The sequence below is a fragment of the Vanellus vanellus genome (genome assembly GCF_965231255.1).
Source record: "Vanellus vanellus genome assembly, chromosome: 6".
Classification (NCBI taxonomy): Eukaryota; Metazoa; Chordata; class Aves; order Charadriiformes; family Charadriidae; genus Vanellus; species Vanellus vanellus.
In genome coordinates, this window is record NC_138911.1 from 13,109,886 (window position 1) to 13,128,732 (window position 18,847).

The following is an 18,847-nucleotide window of genomic DNA, read 5'->3' on the forward strand; positions in this document are numbered from 1 at the left end:
ACGTTTGAGTTTGATAAACTGGTGGCAAATCTTTTATGCTTTAATGATGGTAAAATTACATCTCTATGTTCACTCTGCCCATTGTACATATTTGTGGCTATGGTAAGTAAAAAACATTAATATTAGGGGGTTTCAAACAAGGTATTTTATGCCTAGTGCAAATCCTTTTTAAAAGAAGTATCATTACAGCTATCTTGGAAAAAAAACCTCTTGAGTTCATTCAGGCTACCAAAGATCAAATTACCCACTTCGTTTATGTGCTGCTTTATTCATTTCCCCTTCAGTGACACTTCCAGACAGCATGGCCTATATAACAAAGGACATTTCTTAAATTGTTGAATCAATAGAGATGATAGTTAATGCAGGTTTCCAGTTCTTCTCATGTTCCTATGTCTTATGTTTCCAGTTCACCGCATCTGATATCAGTATGTAAATTGAGCTCATTTCTGGTCAGCTCTTTAGAGAATAGGAACTAAGTTTTTCATTAATGGTATATGGGTGTCCCCATATTGTCTCCTAAATTGCCTTACCATTGGCATGTTTTATGTGTTTTTGTGACAGTTACACTGTGTCAGAGTGGCTCATATAATGCTAAAGCAAATAGACTAAGCTCTAATTTTAAATAAAGCAATGTAGATTTGGAGTAGCTTTGCTGAAGTAGCTCTGATTTATGTTCATATGCCTGAAAGCAGAAGTGGATTCTAGCCTATAGATTATAGATTTTTTTAGTTTGTTAATAAATAATTAGTAACAGGCAGAAATTAATGAGTGACACTGAAATGATACGGTAAAATGCTTTTGTGTAATGTTGTGATTAGAAAGGAAATGGTAGTTGGATTAAAAAAACTTCTTGATGGGCTATGTTTGACTCTCTAACACTTCACATATTTACTTGGCAACCTAGACTATCTTTTCTGAGGCAGAAAATACCTCTATCTATGTAAATATATATGTATATATATAAAGTGAGGTGACACTCATTTTATGTGTTAAAGCCATCAGTAAGCAGTACAACACTAACAGAAAGGGATTACAAAGCACACTGTTCATTTTCAAAAGTAACTTTTAACCTAACCCTCCTTAACTGAAATCAGAAGTCTTACTTCATAGTTTCATGGCTTTTTCAGTTCACAAGAAATAAGTCATTATGATTATTTCTTCTGACTCCACGTGTAACATGGACCCTAGAATTTTGCTGAATAATTCTTGCATCATGTCATAATTATTCTTGCTTTTTCTAGAGCACAGAAAGACAACCAATTTGATTTAAAAACGTCTTAATTTTATCTTAATTTTATTCTGTTCCCTTTTACAACAATAACCAGACTCTTAAAATCACTTGAATTGCATTAATCTGAGGAAAAAAAAAAGTTAATCTTACCAATCTGAATCATAGTCTATTAGAGATAACAATTTGTATGGCTAATTTGTTATCCTTGTATGTAATTGAACTTTTTGTCCTTAGAGCTGCTCCACGTGTAAAGAAAAGAGACCTGCTCATAGTCTCTGTACAAGCTGCAATAAGTGGTTGTGCAGCTCTTGTACAGAGGAACACAGACATGGCAAGGAAACTGGAGACCGCTTACTGTCTGTATCCCTGAAGGGCTGCACAGGTACTAAAGATGCACTTTGAAATTTTGTTTCTTCTCATATGAGTTTTTCAGTTGAAAAAGGAGCAGTTGCAGGCTGTGTGCCACAGGCACCATGCTCTGTGTGTGTGACTCAAAAGGTTATGTGTGTGTCAATGAGAGATTATGTGATTGATTTTTCTATAACTTTAGGGCCATTGCCACAATCAGCATTCCACAGTATTTGAAAAATTTTGGATATTTGTGTTTCACAGGGACTACCTTTTCCACATGCCTTTTAAGTCTGCAGAGTGATGGGCTAGGGTTTGGTAGGCTACAACAGCAACAGGCTTTGCCCTTTCAGTATTTCTGTTCTCTTCTGGGTGATTTCCTTCAGGAAATTACCATAAAGCAATTCCTGTGCTTATGGACAAGGTGTGGGAGAGCAAGTCACAGACAGCAAAAGGCTGTGATCACTATAGGATGTCCCAGTTCTAAGCCTGGAGTGAAAAATGTGGAAAATGTGGTTCCTGAGTGTGACCACTATATTGCCATCAGCAAGCACAAATGAAGCTGCTGCTGCTTCTTCTTCTGCTTCTTCTGCTTCTTCTGCTTCTTCTGCTTCTTCTGCTTCTTCTGCTTCTTCTGCTTCTTCTGCTTCTTCTGCTTCTTCTGCTTCTTCTGCTTCTTCTGCTTCTTCTGCTTCTTCTTCTTATTCTTCTTATTCTTCTTATTCTTCTTATTCTTCTTATTCTTCTTATTCTTCTTATTCTTCTTATTCTTCTTATTCTTCTTATTCTTCTTATTCTTCTTATTCTTCTTATTCTTATTATACATGTTATTTATTTCCTACATAGATATCCCCTCAGGATATTTCAAAGAAAGCAAATACTAGGATATACTAGAACTCAGTCTGATTTTTTTTTTTATTCTTCCTTCTGAAAAAGCATTCTCTGCTTTCAGATTCAGTAGCCACCTTCAGGCTGTGTATGGTGCATATGAACAGCAGCTGCCTTCTTTGTAGGCCCTTATAACCATTAAGAGACTCTCTATCCCATTAATCTTGCACCTTTAAACTGTTCTGTCTTTTGACATTTGCTTTACAAGGGCCAGATTTTCTTTTGTCATCTCAAAACTGTAAGATTTCCTGGGTCTGAAATGAAGTAGAAAAAACCCCCACCAAATGTATTGAACTGTGCCTATTCCTATTAATTTTAATGAAGTTTCTTTCTTGAGTGGCAGAACCAAAGGAGCCTGGCTTCCCTGGCAAATCTTTCTGCTTCTTCCTTCATGATACCTGTGCTCTGTGTAACACATCTGATCACTCCCTGCCACTTCATCTCTCTGTCACAGTTCCCCATCCACTTTACCCTGCAAATCCTCTTGCTTCCTTCCTAGGCCATTGACTGCCTGCTGGGTGAGACCCAGCTCATGCAGCTCAATGGCTGAGCTGGCTGCCAGGCAGCGCCCTTAGCCTGGTGACTCCTGAGGTCATGCTGCAGACCAGTGTGCCAGATTCATGTGATTTTTGAGAACTACCCTTCATTCAATTTTGTACTTAGAAGTTAAGGGTGTGGGAAGGAGCAGGACTAGGCTGGGACAGAAAAAAAGCCATATTGTATAAGAAGAAAACGTTTTCAAGTAGTCTGATTTCTTTTTCCTACTGACATATCCTTTACGAGTCCGAAGTAAAGGCCCACAAAATGAATGCTGCTGGTCAGGGATTCCCTGTGAGGGCTTCTTGGTACTGGAAATGGCTCTATTCTTCTTTGAAAACAGCTTTATTTTATTCACTTCCATAGCATTCTGTAACATCTGGTTGTGTGTGTGTGCTAGTTAGATTTCATTTTTTGAACATGCTCACTGAGAATGGGAATGGGAAGTTATAGGAGTGGTCTGTGTCACAGTTGTTCAGGTAAAAACTGTTACTGAACTTCTAGATTGAAAAACAGACCTTATTTATTAAACATAAAAACAGATGAACGAACTTCTAGATTGAAAAACAAACCTTATTTATTAAACATAAAAACAGATGAACAGCATAGGACATCACTTTGATATCTCCCCCCTCCCCTCCAATTTCCCACTAACATTTATATGTTGCATGGTTGCTCCAGTATATTCTAGTTAGCTGAACAACTTTGAGAGGTACTATCAAAAATTCCAGTTCTCTTGTGAGTGCCAGACTATTGCTACTGATTATGAAAATGAAGAGATGCTGAGATGTGGTTCACAGATGGGTTAAACTGCACTAATTGCAATTTTTCAGACACTGATTTTTCCTGACAGTTTAAAAAAAAAATAATAAAAGCCAACCCTCCAAAAAACCCCCAAAACTTTCTGGATCTGTGACCACAAGATGTGAAAACATTGAAATCTGCTTCTGGAATGAATTTGCTGGAGAGCTAGGTGCTGGGAACACGGGCCAAAACTTTATGACAGATTAAGTAGCAGTCTTGGAGGAATAATCTCTGAAGAACAAACCTTTCACTGGAGGGCTCTGAATTAGCACTAGGAATAAGTGAACTTTGCTAAATTCAAAGTTTTGCAGAGCTCTCGAACTGCTTAAAGTCATAAAGCCAGAATTTCTTCCTCCCTTATTCCCAACTTTCTTAAAAGGACATTCAGTATTAGTATAGACTCTTTCCTTGTCAGGTGGAAATCTGTACTTTGCAACTGAGTAGAAACAATCCTTTTGCCAAAAATATGTTAAAAGTAAATGATCTGGCACTGACATACCAACTATTTATAGGCTAGTGCACAAATAGAATAATTTTCTCTTTGCTATACTATCCTTTTCTTTCAGTCTTTCAAGGCTAGTGCTGCTTGGTGGCAGTTCTCACTGATATGTCAATTGAATCAGGGAATTACTAGTGGCGGAGGCTGTGGGTCTGTGTTGTAATTAGATAACACTGATTTTTATCCTTAGTTTGCATTTGAAATTGGCTCATCTCTCAAATCTGTCACAATACTAAAAACCCCACTGATTTCTCTGGGATGATTGCAGTAACCCAAAGAGCCCTTCAGAGACAGAAAAATGGAGAAATCATTATATAAGATTGTGTCTAGGCTTCATTATACTTGGACCTTAATGACCATGTCTCATTGTAAGTTGGAGTTTAATATGGATAATTTGATCCTGAGTTTTCAGAAAAACAGCTTGCATGCTCTGCAGGTGTGGAACACTTAGAAGGGCTTTTCCAGCTTCTGAAAATTGAGATAGTTATTATGGGCTTTTTATTTTTCTTTTAAAATATAGTATCTGACCCCATAGGGGAGGAAAAGATGATCTTCAACATCCATCTTGGTTATATGTTGGTTATGCAACCTGCTTGGTTGCATATTATTTGCATTGTCAGCTGCAGGTTTTAATGCAAAAGTACATATTTGCAGTACAATCAGAAAAAATTGCTGTCGAGGTGAGTTCAGTTTGTGCCTTAATAGGAAAAAATATTGTAGTGGGCTAAAAAGACCTCTGATCCAATTTCCTCTTTTAGAATACTATCTATTAGCATATGATTCAATAATAATATAAACCAATAAACTTTCCTGAAAAATAAAGCATGATACTGTAGTAAATAATTAATAACAATGTAAACTATGTAATGCTGCTACATAAAAATCTTGCCCTAATTTATCGCAAATTATCTTCTTGCACATTATGTTAAGAAGGCAGAGGGGAAAGCCAATTGCACTGAAGGAAGTAAAACAAACATCCCGGAAATATTAGAGTAGATAGCAATCTAAAAAGTATGAAATTTGGCATAATGTTTTTAGAGCATGGCATGGATTTTCTCCATATTTTCATTCTCTTTGTCAGCCATCAGATTTTCTTAGCCTTTCTGGTTCTATACTGTGTGTTTTCCAATTTAAAAACAAATTGACTGAATTAGTATAGCTTTCTGTACACTGTGTGTCTGTGTTATTCCAATAGTATCACTTCAGAGGCTTGATGCTATAGAGGGCTCCATTTTGCTACAGGATGAGAGTATGGTCCCTGCCAGAAGTTGTTTGGATCCAGTTTTTTTGACTGGTTTGCCAGACCAGGGCATTCAAAGTCATGAGGCAGGTGCCCAAAATCATGAAAAATATTTAAAATTCACGAGAGTTTAGAGGACAATATGAATTTGGTTTGATGACTTGTTTCTGAACCCTTTTGATGAGCTTAGTTTGTAGGATGTATAAAGCAAGGAAAAAATTGTTAACAAGCCCTGCTTCACATTATCAGATGGTTCCAGGGTCTGGGTCTTTTAAAAATAACATCAAGACTTCCAATAAAATTGTGAGACTTTGGCAACTCTTTTTCTGAACTATGATAGTAATCCTTGTCAATGACACTACTGCTTTATAATCCTCAGCAACTGAAGATGAAGCAAGCGAGTTTTCTTTATTTTGTCCAGTGCACACTCAAGAGCCACTCAAACTGTTTTGTGAGATCTGCGATACCCTTACATGCCGCAGCTGCCTTCTGACAGAGCATAAGGACCACAGGTACCACGCATTGATTGCTTAATCATAATCCTTTCTAAAACTGTAGCTAATTTAGATTTAAGACTGTTCATCTGCATTTCCTGCCAGCTGAAGTTGCAGGCTACTCCAAATTTAAAAGCCACGGCAAAATAATTTCAGTTGTCTTGTGCCCAAGCAGTGTAACGCGTGGGTTACTGCACTCACAGGGTCACTCACTGCTCTCAGCAGTATGTACATTCCCAATTGTATTGTCTGTCCAGATACTATGTATGCATGTAGTTCCTTGTGATTGTGCTCAAAGGCACAAGTTGAACTCAATACTTAGCATGGTTCAAACACTTCTGTTTGTCAAAGACGTCATGACTGTACAAGATCAGAGTTACCAAAGCTTAAGCATGCTGCTTGTCTGTGGAAGTGTGTGAGTCATGTAAGGAATTGTCTATACACAGTGACACTTTGTGAGATGAGCCTGCCTATATTAGGGGTGACAGAGAACATTGGTAGTGGGAAAGGAGCAGGGGACCACGTCCAGACGGGTAGGACGTCCCCTAAATTTACCAACTGATAAGTTGATTACTTACCAACAGAAAAAAACATGGTGTGAGCATTTGCCCTTCTTTCACAGGTTCAGACATCTTGATGAAGCTTTGCAAAATCAGAGAGTTATCCTGGAAAATGTCATAACTAAAGTGGAAGAGAAAAAAAATGGGATTCAGGTTTCAGCTAAACAGATTGAAGACAGGTAATTGCTTTTTTTTTTTTTTTTCATGAAAGTGGGTGAGTAGTAAAAATATTATTTTCAGTAAATGTGGGTTAACAGGAGTAAATACAGATGCTGCGTCTTTTTTTCTGGGAGGGTAGAAAATAAGATTAAAAATATCAAGTTAATGTTTAAGTGGTACTCATAACTCATGGCATTGTAATGCATGATTCCATAGTCCTTATAAGGGATGTCACAGCTGACTTCAGAGTTAAGATTTCTTTGTATAATCTGTTTCCAAACTAGAATTTGAAAAGATCAGAAATGAAGACTATTTTAAAAATACCTTGTTTCATAGAACATAGTGTGGGAGAACTTACAGGAAATGATACAACCTTCATTGGAGTTCACTGTCAATAGTTACATCAGTTCTTGTAACAAATAACTACTAAGCTGTGAACAAATGACCTAACAGTTGGCTCATCCAGGGATGTATATCTCTTACCCATAGATTGCTTGAAGTAAAACATTTATACAAAAAGGTAGAAAATCAAATAAAAATGGCCAAGATGGTTTTGGTGAATGAAATCAATAAACGAACCAACATCCTTCTTGAACAACTTGAAGTAAGTAAGGCTAGTTTCTTTGATACCTTGGGAAATTAAACTAAATTAAATTTAATCCTAGTGCCAATAGAAAGAATAGAGACTGTGAGGGTTATTGTCCCTTTGCTTATTTTTTCAAATATTTCTTTTTCTTTTTTTTTTTCTCCAGAATTTTATGTGGAATCAATGGTTAACAAAGATTCAGGATGGAGTGGCAAAATGTTTGCTTATCATGAGTTAATGATATTTTCTAATGCACTTACAGAGAATATGTGTGCATGTTTTGAGTACTTGCAAAACAAACCACCTTTTGGTTTTAATGTTTAATTTGTGTAAGACCACTAGCAGCACATTTCATATCCTCTTTTGAAAATGATCCTTAGGTCTACTTTTTGTAACAGAGCCTGCAGTTTTGACTCTTCAATTTCTGGATGTCCAGTTGAAGTATATATGATTTTATTTTGAAATGTGCTGAGCACAAACATTGCTATCAGATCTGATCAAAATTTCCAGTTCTCAGTTATTCTTGGGTAATTTTAGCAGGTATTGGAAAGATAAGGCACTCAGCACTTGCTGGCTACATTTGAACTTACATATTTGACTCAAATATGGCTACTCAGCTTTACAAAAAAAAGAAATGTATGTTCTTATTTCAGTATGATTAATCATTAAGTAAATTCAGTGTTCATGTGGTTTGACAACATTTCAGTGTTTGAGTTATATATAACCACAACTGAACTGTGTGGACACTTGAAGTATATGCACAGTGCTCTGTTGAAGTGCATGTAGGGGGCATCAAATGAAATTGGGAGGTGCTGGGTTCAAATCAAACAAGGGCTGATTGTTCTTCACATAAATGGTAAATAAGCATGCAACTCCTTGCCGCAAGATATTGTGTGTGGCTTCAAAAGTAATTCATAGACAAAATACACCGAGGGTGATAATGTAGCCTCTGTCCTCATGGTCCCTAAATCACGAATTGCTGGAGACAGGAAGACCGTTCTGAGGAAATGCTGCATGCTTCCCCTCTTCTTATATTTTTTCTTGAGTCTCTTCTGTTGTGTATTGTAAGAGACAAGAAAGTGGTCCAGGTGCAAATTTGATCCAACTTCTACAGCTTTCTTGGATTACATTATTCTGTTACACCAAGGCCAGAATGATGTAGGTTGTTTGCTGCTGGAGAAGTCATTGTTCTTCCTGAATTCAGACATATCTTTTGAATAGGATTTGCTTTCTTTTTATGATTGGTGGTTTAAAGACAATTCTAAATAACAGTGTCCCTGCAAATAATGCATAATATAATGCCAATGACTATATGCATTATGTGTGTCTGAAGAATGACAACTATCTTCTACTGATTCCCATTATAAACAGAAAATCACCAGTGAAAGGAAGCAGAAATTGGAGCAACAACTGCAAAGTGTTGTGGTTTTAAGCAGACAGGTAGAACATGTGCAGAACTTCATCAGTTGGGCAGTGTGCAGTAAAAACAGCATCCCATTTCTCTTTAGTAAAGAACTGGTAAGAGCAATACTTATTTTTTCATTAAATTGAAATTCTGCAGTAAATGTGAGAATTGTTTTAAGGATTTAATGTTTCTCAAATAAAATATTTTTATGATCTTATAATTGTGAATAAAATCATCATTCTTTGATTTGTCACCAGATTGTATTTCAGATCCAGCGCTTGTTAGAGACAAACTGTAACACAGACATAGGCCCTCCTCTAAAGATCAGATTTACTTGGGATCCCTCCTACTGGACTAAACAACTGTCCAGTTTCGGTAAGAAAAATATATTTTTGTTTATTAGGCAAGTGCCCAAATCTAGACCAGACTCATACAGACAATACAGTACTTTTCCTAAAGTGCTCTCCTTTTTTATTTTGACTTCCAGTTTTGTATCTCTTGTCACGTTCTGAAGAAAAGCTAGTGTGGCTGAACTTTCCTGGTTTTCCTTCCAGTTCTACCAGTTCATCTATTAAAAGACATTATTATATATAAATATTACTTTATAAACATTACCTAGAAACACTCTCTATAAATATCAACTTTGGTGGTCTTACAAAATCACAATGTAAGAACACAACTATTAGTTTAGTGGAAACACTGTGCAGAACTAAACAAATAACTTTTAACTGAAATTACTTAAAATGTAGTGTCACTGGCTATCAAACAGCCTTGACTTTGCCCAATGTATTTGTAATTCAGTTCTGTCCCAGCAAGTGATAGCTCTGTACAACACTGTGACTCTGGCAGTCCTGTAAGGAGTACCCTGGGTGAAATGGAGTATCTGCACTGGGCCTTGTGCTATTTTCTCTGCCTTACCCAGGGGCAGTTGGGCTTAGTCATACCAGCGCTCCTCAGATCCTTTGGTATCTTAGTGGCCCAGGGACCTGAGCAGTGCTTGAGACACAATTAACAGGCACAAAGATGGCTTTAAGACATTGACTGTGTAATAATTACAGTGTTATTTATATAATGAATGTGCATACTGTGACTTTGTTTCCCACCAGCTATAAATTTTCCAACTGCAGTAGGTTTTTACAGTAAATTCAGTTAGGTGGGCTGATCAATGGTCTAAAAAGATTGGTTCTCTTCCCATTTTAAGATATTTAAAACTAGATGGGGTGAAACATTATTGTAACTATTACAGGGAATAACCTTCTCTTGACTAAAAGCATGGACAAGATCAGTTCATAGGTCACTTCTATTTCTAGCTTTTACAATTCTCACCTTCATAACATCAATCTGTCTTAGTTTTGTCACTTTCACCCTGGAAGCAGTCTTTTGTACCTGTGCTTATAGATGAGAAGATATGCTCATACTTAAATAAAAAATGGAAGTATAAGGCATATCCATCAGTTAAAATAAGTTGAAGTCAATTTTTCAAAGCATTTGCTGGTAATTCAACCGTGAGTTCCACTGACATCAGTGGGAGTTTGGTGTGATTTTAAATCACTGAAAAATCTTGAAAAATTTGTCTTGAAGGTATGTTGAAGGCCTGTTTGGATAGGATATTTGAATATCTTTTGTATTTGAAATGAAGACAAGGAAATGGCCAGTGTTCACAGTTTTTATTGTGTAAATTTGTCAAGATCACAGGAGGGAGTAAATTTGCTGTTTTTTCCAGGAGGTTTCACTATGGAAGGTGGACACATTTCTCACTCAGATGGGCTACTCTGTGGAAATGTGCAAGGATTACAGACTTCCTTGTATCATGGGCATCGTTCAGCAGCATCACAGCTGGACCCTGTGAATAGCCAGCCGCATCAGTTTCCACCTGCAGTTCAGTGTCCTACGCCTGTGTGTTGCTCGCACTGCCTCAGCATACCTCACCCAAACAAAGCTCAGCCTTCTTACCAAGACATAAACCGCCATCAAAATTTTCGACAACCTCCCGAACTGCATCAGCAGCACTTTCCTCTGCAGTACAGCCTGCAGCAACATGACAAAGAGCAAAGAAGTGCCCCCCAGCCTATGAAGCTAACACAGTCTGGGCTGGAACAGCAGTCGCGGTCAGAACCAGAGAATGTGTTTGTGAGGATGGGAAAGCACTTACCATCCCAGCAGCTGCAGCAGAGTGCACCCCTGGGTTATGCTGTTGTGTCACATGAGGCTCAGCAAGTTCACATGAGCCATCCACAGCCATTCCGCACACAGGCTTCTTTGCAGACATCAACTGTGCAAGTGCAACTTGGTCATCTCCAGAAGATAAAATCTAACCACTTGCAGCAGCCACCACAGCAGCAGCAGTTGCCACCAGCATCACCACCATCAGGTCAGAATGAGAATACCCACAAACAAGTCATCCAGCAGAGCCTGGACATAATGCACCACCAGTTTGAACTGGAGGAGATGAAAAAGGATCTGGAGCTTCTTCTGCAGGCCCAAGGACAGTCCAGCTTGCAGCTGAACCAAGCCAAACCACCTCAGCATGTTCAACAGACCATAGTTGGTCAAATTAACTACATAGTGAGGCAGCCAGCCCCAGTTCAGCAACAAATCCAAGATGAAGCACAAGTAAGTTCTCTAAAAGTTCTTTCCTATTGCATTTAGTCAATGTAAACTCAGAAATGGGAGACACCTTTGATATTTCATGTATTTGGTTGAACTTTCTGTTATTGTCTTGTCTATATCTGCATTCAGCAGAGGCTTCATGCCTCATGCAGATTGGGCCAAAATTTTCTCTAAAGTGCTACATAAACAACCTGGATCCCAAAGACCTGAATCTCTGACTAGACTAGGTGAGCAGCAGGTGGGAGAATAATAGCATCATCATTCCTCCTTTGTGAATAAGTAACTGGAGGACTGCAGTAGTCTCACTGTCCAGTTCTACTGCTTTTTACTGGAAACTTTAAGCCCTGAGTCCTTGAAAAAGATTCTCTTTTGATTCTGAATGATTAGTGGAAAGAGAGTGAAGAACACCGTTTTTTCGGTCTGAGAGTTATTTCCCATTCATTGCCCTTGCTATTGCATCATGTCCTTTATTCATAGATGCTATTCTGTTACAGTTTTGTCAGCAGGGCTAGTTTATCCCCCTTTCATCTGTTGGTAAGAATCCTGCTTTTGAAAAAGGGACAGTGCTTGGCGGTGAGCATCCAAACTACAAGGCAAATAAGTTGCACAATAAGGTGGCTTTGAAACTCGTTCAGAACAGTGGGGATTGCAGCAGAAAGCTGGCTGGGACTTACCATTGTGTAAATTCTGTGGAGTTTCCACCTTGAACAGCTCTCAAAGTGTCTTACTTTTAGGGGCAGACTGCAGGCTTTTGGAATAGTTGTACATTACAGAGCTTTATTGATTTTTTTTTTTTTTTTTTAATTCATTAATGTTTGAGAGAAATCTTTCTCTATTCATTTATCTCTCTACTTAGGCTTACTTTGAGCATCTTTGTTGGTTTAGAGTATTTCCAGTCTTGTCATATTATGTATGCTGTGAATTCATGTGAATTTGTTACCATTTTTATTTCTTTCTTAATTGTGATTTATAGGTCTGTGAGAGTTCCACTGAACTTGATGCCCAGAAGCCTGTGATTCCTCTTGACAAAAGTGATAGTCCCTCCCTGTCACAGTCACTAGATGAAGAAGCCAGTGTCAGCAGTCACGCCCCTGAGACCACATTGCAACAATCAGCTTTCCATCCAGTGAGAAAGGTATAAAAAGCTTAAAAAAAAAATATTTTAAAGGGAAAACATGAGTTCATAATATTGAATATAATATGGCATTGATGAAAGGATTAATACGGTAGATGTCGACAAAGTAGCCTGTAAATCTTGGAAGACAGTCATAGCCTAACCTAGTGTGCATCTCCTAGTAAGGTGCCTACACTGTGCTGTAGCCAGGATCAGCAACTGTTCTACAAGCTGGTAAATAAACAGAAGACCTATTTCTTCACTAAGTAAATTCTGTCCAGTCCCTGTCTCTAGGGATTTAACTATCAGGACTTGCTAACTACCATACTAGCAGCAGTTAATTTGGAAAAAAAAAAAAAAGAAAGAGTCAGAGATTCTGATGAAATCAGGCCTGAGAAGCATCCTTCAAAATAGTTGCCCCGTAAATAACAACACTAATTATTACTGAAGATGTGGTGTCTGAAAAGGATATACTTCTTAGAATTATAGAATGGTTTAGGTTGGAAGGGACCTTGAAGATCATCTAGTTTCAACCCCCGTGCCATAGGCAGGGACACCTCCCACTAGACCAGGTTGCTCAAAGCCTTGTCCAACACGGCCTTGAACACCTCCAGGAACGGGGCATCCACAGCTTCCCTGGGTAATTTGTTCCAGTGTCTCAGCACCCTCACAGTGAAAATGTTTTTCCTAATAGCTATTCTAAATCTCCCCTCTTCCAGTTTGAAGCCATTACCCCTCACTGCTACATTCTGTTGTAAAAAGTCCCTCTCCAGCTTTCTTGTAGGTCCCCTTCAGATACTGGAAAGCTGCTATAAGGTCTCCCTGGAGTCTTCTCCAGGCTGAACAACCCCAATTCTCTCAGACTGTCTTCATAGGAGAGGTGCTTCAGGCCTCTGATAATCTTCATGGCCCTCCTCTAGACTCACTCCAACAGGTCCATGTCTTTCCTATGTTGGGGGCCCCAGAGCTGGGCGCAGTACTCCAGGTGGGGTCACATGAGAGCAGAGTAGAGGGGCAGAATCACCTCCCTCGACCTGCTGGCCACCCTTTTTTTGATGCAGCCCAGGATATGGTTGGCCTTCTGGACTGTGAGCACACATTGCTGGCTCATGTTGGGTTTCTCATCAACCAACACCCCCAAGTCTTTCTCCTCAGGGCTGCTCAATCCATTCTCCGCCCAGACTATATTTGTGCTTTGGATTGCCCGGGCCCATGTGCAGGACCTTTCACTTGGCCTCACTGAGCTTCATGAAGTTCACACAGGCCCACCTCTCAAGCCTGTCCAGGTCCCTCTGGATGGCATCCCTCCCCTCCAGCATGTTGACTGCTCCATACAGCTTGGTGTTGTCAGCTGTCATTCTGTTATACTCCTCCTTGTTCATGTATAAGCAGATAAATCATAGATTTGTGTATCTCTAGAATATTCAGCACGTAACAGAGCCATGCTTTTATCCTTTCATCTACTGGGTAGCCCTATCTATTGAAGAAGCAGCATAAACAAAAACAGGAGGGCTCGTCTTTATCGGTAGATCCTTGCTGGCTCTGGATTCCGCCTGTGTATTTGAGGCAGAGAAGCTGCCTTTTACCTCTCTGTACAGTTTGTTTAAAGCAGTCCGGTCCAAATAGCACTTCATATTCTGGTTGCTCAAATCTGTTTGGTACTTGAATGTATGACTCATGTTGTGTACTATGTAGAAGTCTTCCATGGATATTTTTTCTTGTAATTTCTGTGTGGAATATTGTGGAAGAACTCGTCTTTCCTTACTAGCCCCCAAAAGGATGTTATTTTATCTTTCTTTACTATGTGTTTTGTTGATCCAACACGTTTATGATGCAATACCTATTCAGAGCGTTGTTGGAGATCCTTTTGGGAATTGTAGAGACACAGAAAGGTAATGATTACTGAGGGTCTGGAAGCAACATGCAAATCGGATTTGGAAACTACAAAGAAATCTGCAATTGCTAACTTAATCCTGTAGATGTGATGGAATTTCTAGGTCAGTCTGATGGTATCACAACACTCTGAGATGATGCTCTTTTGCTCTGAAGTTTCACATGTGGAAGCAGATCTCCCTTAGCCTCTGATGACAGAGCATAGGACTAAGGAAAATTATGCAAATTTTATAGGATAGGGCTACATTTACTTTAGGAAATGACTGTAAAAACTGAAGATGTGTGTTTAAGGCCTGAGCAAGACCATGAACCTGGGCACACACGTTTCTTGTAATGCAGACACACTCTCAAATTTAGTTATGAAAATGAATGGTGATGCTAACCAACTAGCTTTCAGGGACTTTTTCTATATGCATGTTGAAGAAGCTGTCCTTTGTCTTCTGGACCTGTAAAGGAAGGTTACTACCAACAGCTTAAACAAAAAAAGTTAGAAAGAAGGAAGAAAATGGAGAGAGATGTGCAAGAGAGACTAGTGTAGTCAGATGGGAAAAGGAGGAGAAAAAAAGGAAGAAGGGCTGTTTTGTTGCTGTACAAGTTGAGAAGGCAGCAACAGGAGGATTCTCCTAAGGAAAAAAAAAAATGGAAATTTTTCTAATGGTACTGAGAAATGTACAGAAAGCACAGATGTATCTGTTTTTTACTAGTTTTCTGGCACCTCTTGAAGAAATGAGGACATTCAACAGCTACAGTACCCCATCTTTGTTTGTATTTATCTCTTGTAATGAGCTGTTTGGGATGAAGTCATAACGTACTGACAGCTCTGGCAATGGCTAATTAGAAATGATGAAGGGAAACAGCACAGTAAGGAAACCCTTGAAATATGTTCTTCATTAATTCTGTTTAAAGATGTCTGACTGCTTTTGCTGACAATTAGAGGTTGTCTATCTAGGTTTAAATGGGAGATCAGTTCCTATTTAAGAACAAGGGGATGTGTCTATTCATTTTCATCTCTGTTTCACCTGATTGAATACTTTCACCCTTAAGTCCAGACAAAAATTTCTGTATAGGTGTTTGTCCATTTACTTTCATATGGCCTGTATTGAGAACATTTCACCTCTCTCAAGTTCTTGGAGGACATGGAAAAAGTGAATGTGGAGAAGTCTGAAATACTGCACTTGGAAAATATGGTAGAGAAACCTTCTGCTACCTGGAGAAGAACTGTATTCTGCCTTTTGGAGAATAATTAGTATTGGACTTCTTGGCCTTGTGTTGCAGTTCGGCTAAACTCTGACAGCCTTCACTGTGCGCAGCATTCCTAGTGGAGTAGGTAATTCTCTGGCTGCTGAGATTCTTTCATTAAAGAGAAAGCAGTATGAACCAGGATGTAGCAAAACTCAGAATTACCTGTTTAGTGATATGTTTGCCAAGATCTGTCAAAAAATAAAAGCTTCCATTAGCCCAGTGGTTTCCTTTATTTTGGAGGGGGGCAAGGCTTGATTGCTCACGTAATTAAACATCTCTGCATTAATTTTGAAACATGGTTACGGTATGCATTTGATACTATTGACTGATAACTAGATGAATTGTCTGCATACGAGATTGTGTGAAGCAGTATAGAGCAGATGCTATTAATAGTTTGGGATCACAACGTTACTCATAAACAGGCAAACCACAAGTACGTTATTCAGATCATTCCAGGCATGTGCTAGTGCAGCCGTTACACCACAGTGTGAGGCACTCGTATGCCATGTGAGTGCCTTTGAGTTCAAAGAATGCCTGTTCAAGTTATTCTGATGAGTGCTGTTTTCTGTCCCTCACATTTAAAGCTGGTTATTGATAAGCAGAAGTAGAGAAGCAAGGATGAAACACTTTATGCACTTGTAAAATGTCCTCGTGTGTTACATTTCACCATCTATCAGGACAAAAAGTAAATCTAGTTTCACTGAACTGACAGAATTTTGGTTTTCCAGTCATATAAAGTAGGGTTTTCTGTCTCATACTGATGAGAAACATTGTCATCAAGGCTACTGCTGTCTTAAAGTTCAGAGTAATTCCTGTCTTTCCCATCTGCTCTGTATGCATGTGTATAGTATAGTATCTAAACATGTAACTTCAGGTATGTGTGGTCTTGTTTTCATTTGTTTCACTGTTTTTGGAACATTAATGGTGATATTTTGTCAGCCTCTGTCTTCCTGTGTATTCCTCTAACTATTCTTTCTCTGTGAATTGATTTTTTTTTTGTGCAGAATAAATGTTTCTATACTTAGACCATTGATTGTTTGATATAAGTCAAGTACTGCACTTAGCATAACTTTGGGCTTGATTAGCACCTTTTAAGAATGCAACACTAGAAATGGAAGTTTTCTGTCTATGTACGAAGTGGATATAATTTTCTCTTCACGCTCCCCTGTCAGTATACTTCACTCATGTAGCTGTGACCTCTGTTTTGGATTGTGGAATTGTTCCGTCTCCATGCCTGTCAAATATTCAGCCTCTCCAGTAAGGATGCCAGCAAGACAGAGGACTAATCTCAGAATAACTTTTGTGATAGCTGCTCTTTTGTTCTGGGGAATCATGCCAAGCTCTAGCAAACATATTTTATACGAACTACTGAATTGCTAAGTTGCAGTGTGAAGGAATGAGTACTCAATTAGATTAATAATTTTGTGGAAAGGGTTATCAGCCTTCTGTAGTGATGTGGTCCTCCTGTTGCTTTTACATACTATGATACTGAGTTATTAATTTGCACACAGGACTGGAGAGGTCATCTATTATGAAGCAGAGGCAAGAATAGTAAGATATTTTTGGCATAATTGCGTTTTCAAGAGTAATAAAGGGCATACAATCCCTGTTTTGCTTACATGTACCTAATTGTCTTTTGTGACTGTGCTGTACCTAGCATTTGAAGAAATGTCATAATTACTGTACATCTGTTGCACAAATTTGTAGTTTGAGCCTCAGATACTGCTGCAACAGACATTAGCATTCTTGCAGGGCCAGGTGGACATCTCTCCTCGTCAGATTCCATAAGTGCACAACTTTCTCTAGTTGGGAGCAGGGTCTTTACTTCTGGGAGGGAGTATTCCTTGTCTTGTCCAGCTGTTGGGTTGGCTCTTGGGCAGTGGAACACTGTATCATCCCCACTCATCCTAAAAACCTAACTGGCTTGGGCACTTGTGGTTCTGCCTTCTGGGTCTCTGATCAGTTGTGAGTAGATTGGACAGCATTTGTCAAACTCAGGTTTGGTTATGTTTTTTAGCACCTTTGAGGGTTTCTCCCCTAGAGCTGTTATTTCACCTTCTGCTTAAAATAATTCTCTGAATATATCATGCACTGTATTAGTAAATTATTACTGAACAGTTGTATCTGTTCATTTATAGCTGTAGCCAGTAGCAGATGCTTAGGAAAGGGTATAAGAAGCAGATGAATATGAACTGATCCTTTGATGATACACTATCCCAGCTTCTGAAAACCAGCACTTTATGGACTTTCTGAACTGAAGGTTGTACCCAGACAATTGTGTTTTGCAGCTCTTTATGGACCCCTCCTCTGTGAATTTGTCTAATCCATTTCTTGAGTCCATTTTAATACTGTTGATCTCCTCAGCATTCTGCAGCAGCTGAGTTTTGCATTGCATGAGAAGTTCCTCTGTTTGCTTACTTTAAGCCTGTTGCCTGATAATTCAGTAAGATGCCTTCTAGTTATTGTGTTAGGAAAACCAATGGATAATCACTCTATATTCACCATCTTCATAATATCCGTATTTTATAGGTCTATATTGAATTTCCTTTCAAACATTTCTTTTTGAAGCTGAAAAGGGATTGCTAGTCTCTCCAGTGTCTCTTTTTTTTTTTTTTTCATGGAAGCTGTTCTATACTTTGGTCCTTTATATCTTTGGCCATTTTCCCTATATTTTGTGGTTTTGATAAATCCTTTTTGAGACAGGGTGACCAGCAATAGTAATCAAGGTGCAAGCACATGGAAGTTTTGTATAATGCTATAATGCTGATTTTTGTATTGTATTTTTGATTCACAATAAGTCCCAGCTTCTTAGTTCAAGAGCTCTGTTTGTCTCAAGCACCATAAAGTACCTGAAACAGGGAAATCCTAGAAAATATTCCATGCCACCCAAGGAGCACCTTTGAGAGCACTCTGAAAGAGGCTTCTGGTTTGTTCCAATTATATGCAATGGTGGCATTTCATGCAAGACTAACGTAGTGACAGTTCATGGTGGGACCTTTCAGCCTCTCCTGGGACTTGATGCGTGTGAACTTCTAGGCTCTGACACGCTCATGCTGCTGTTACTACAGGATTATCAGAAAGAACAATTGATCTCAGTCTGCTGTAGGTGGCATTCCAAGGTATTTTGCCCCAACACATTTGTCCTAAGCTCTCTTAATGGCAACTCCTCCATCTCAGTGGCAAATGCTTAACTAATGGCTTTTTTTTTTTCTTTAAAAGCATGTGAAATTTGTTGGA

The 18,847-nt window shown here is 38.7% G+C and overlaps 1 protein-coding gene across 1 annotated transcript in view; it reads left to right on the top strand.

Annotated features, from left to right (window-relative positions):
* The window catches only part of TRIM66 (tripartite motif containing 66), a gene marked incomplete at both ends in the record, with an annotated part of 49,721 nt that overhangs the window by 14,333 nt on the left and 16,541 nt on the right, over positions 1-18,847 (top strand). Inside the window, 8 exons of the mRNA XM_082485412.1 lie at positions 1,466-1,613; positions 5,927-6,059; positions 6,664-6,780; positions 7,250-7,364; positions 8,718-8,864; positions 9,009-9,126; positions 10,475-11,364; positions 12,335-12,496. Of these exons, the coding sequence (XP_082341538.1) occupies positions 1,466-1,613; positions 5,927-6,059; positions 6,664-6,780; positions 7,250-7,364; positions 8,718-8,864; positions 9,009-9,126; positions 10,475-11,364; positions 12,335-12,496 (1,830 nt within the window). The remainder of the gene's footprint in view (positions 1-1,465; positions 1,614-5,926; positions 6,060-6,663; positions 6,781-7,249; positions 7,365-8,717; positions 8,865-9,008; positions 9,127-10,474; positions 11,365-12,334; positions 12,497-18,847) is intronic.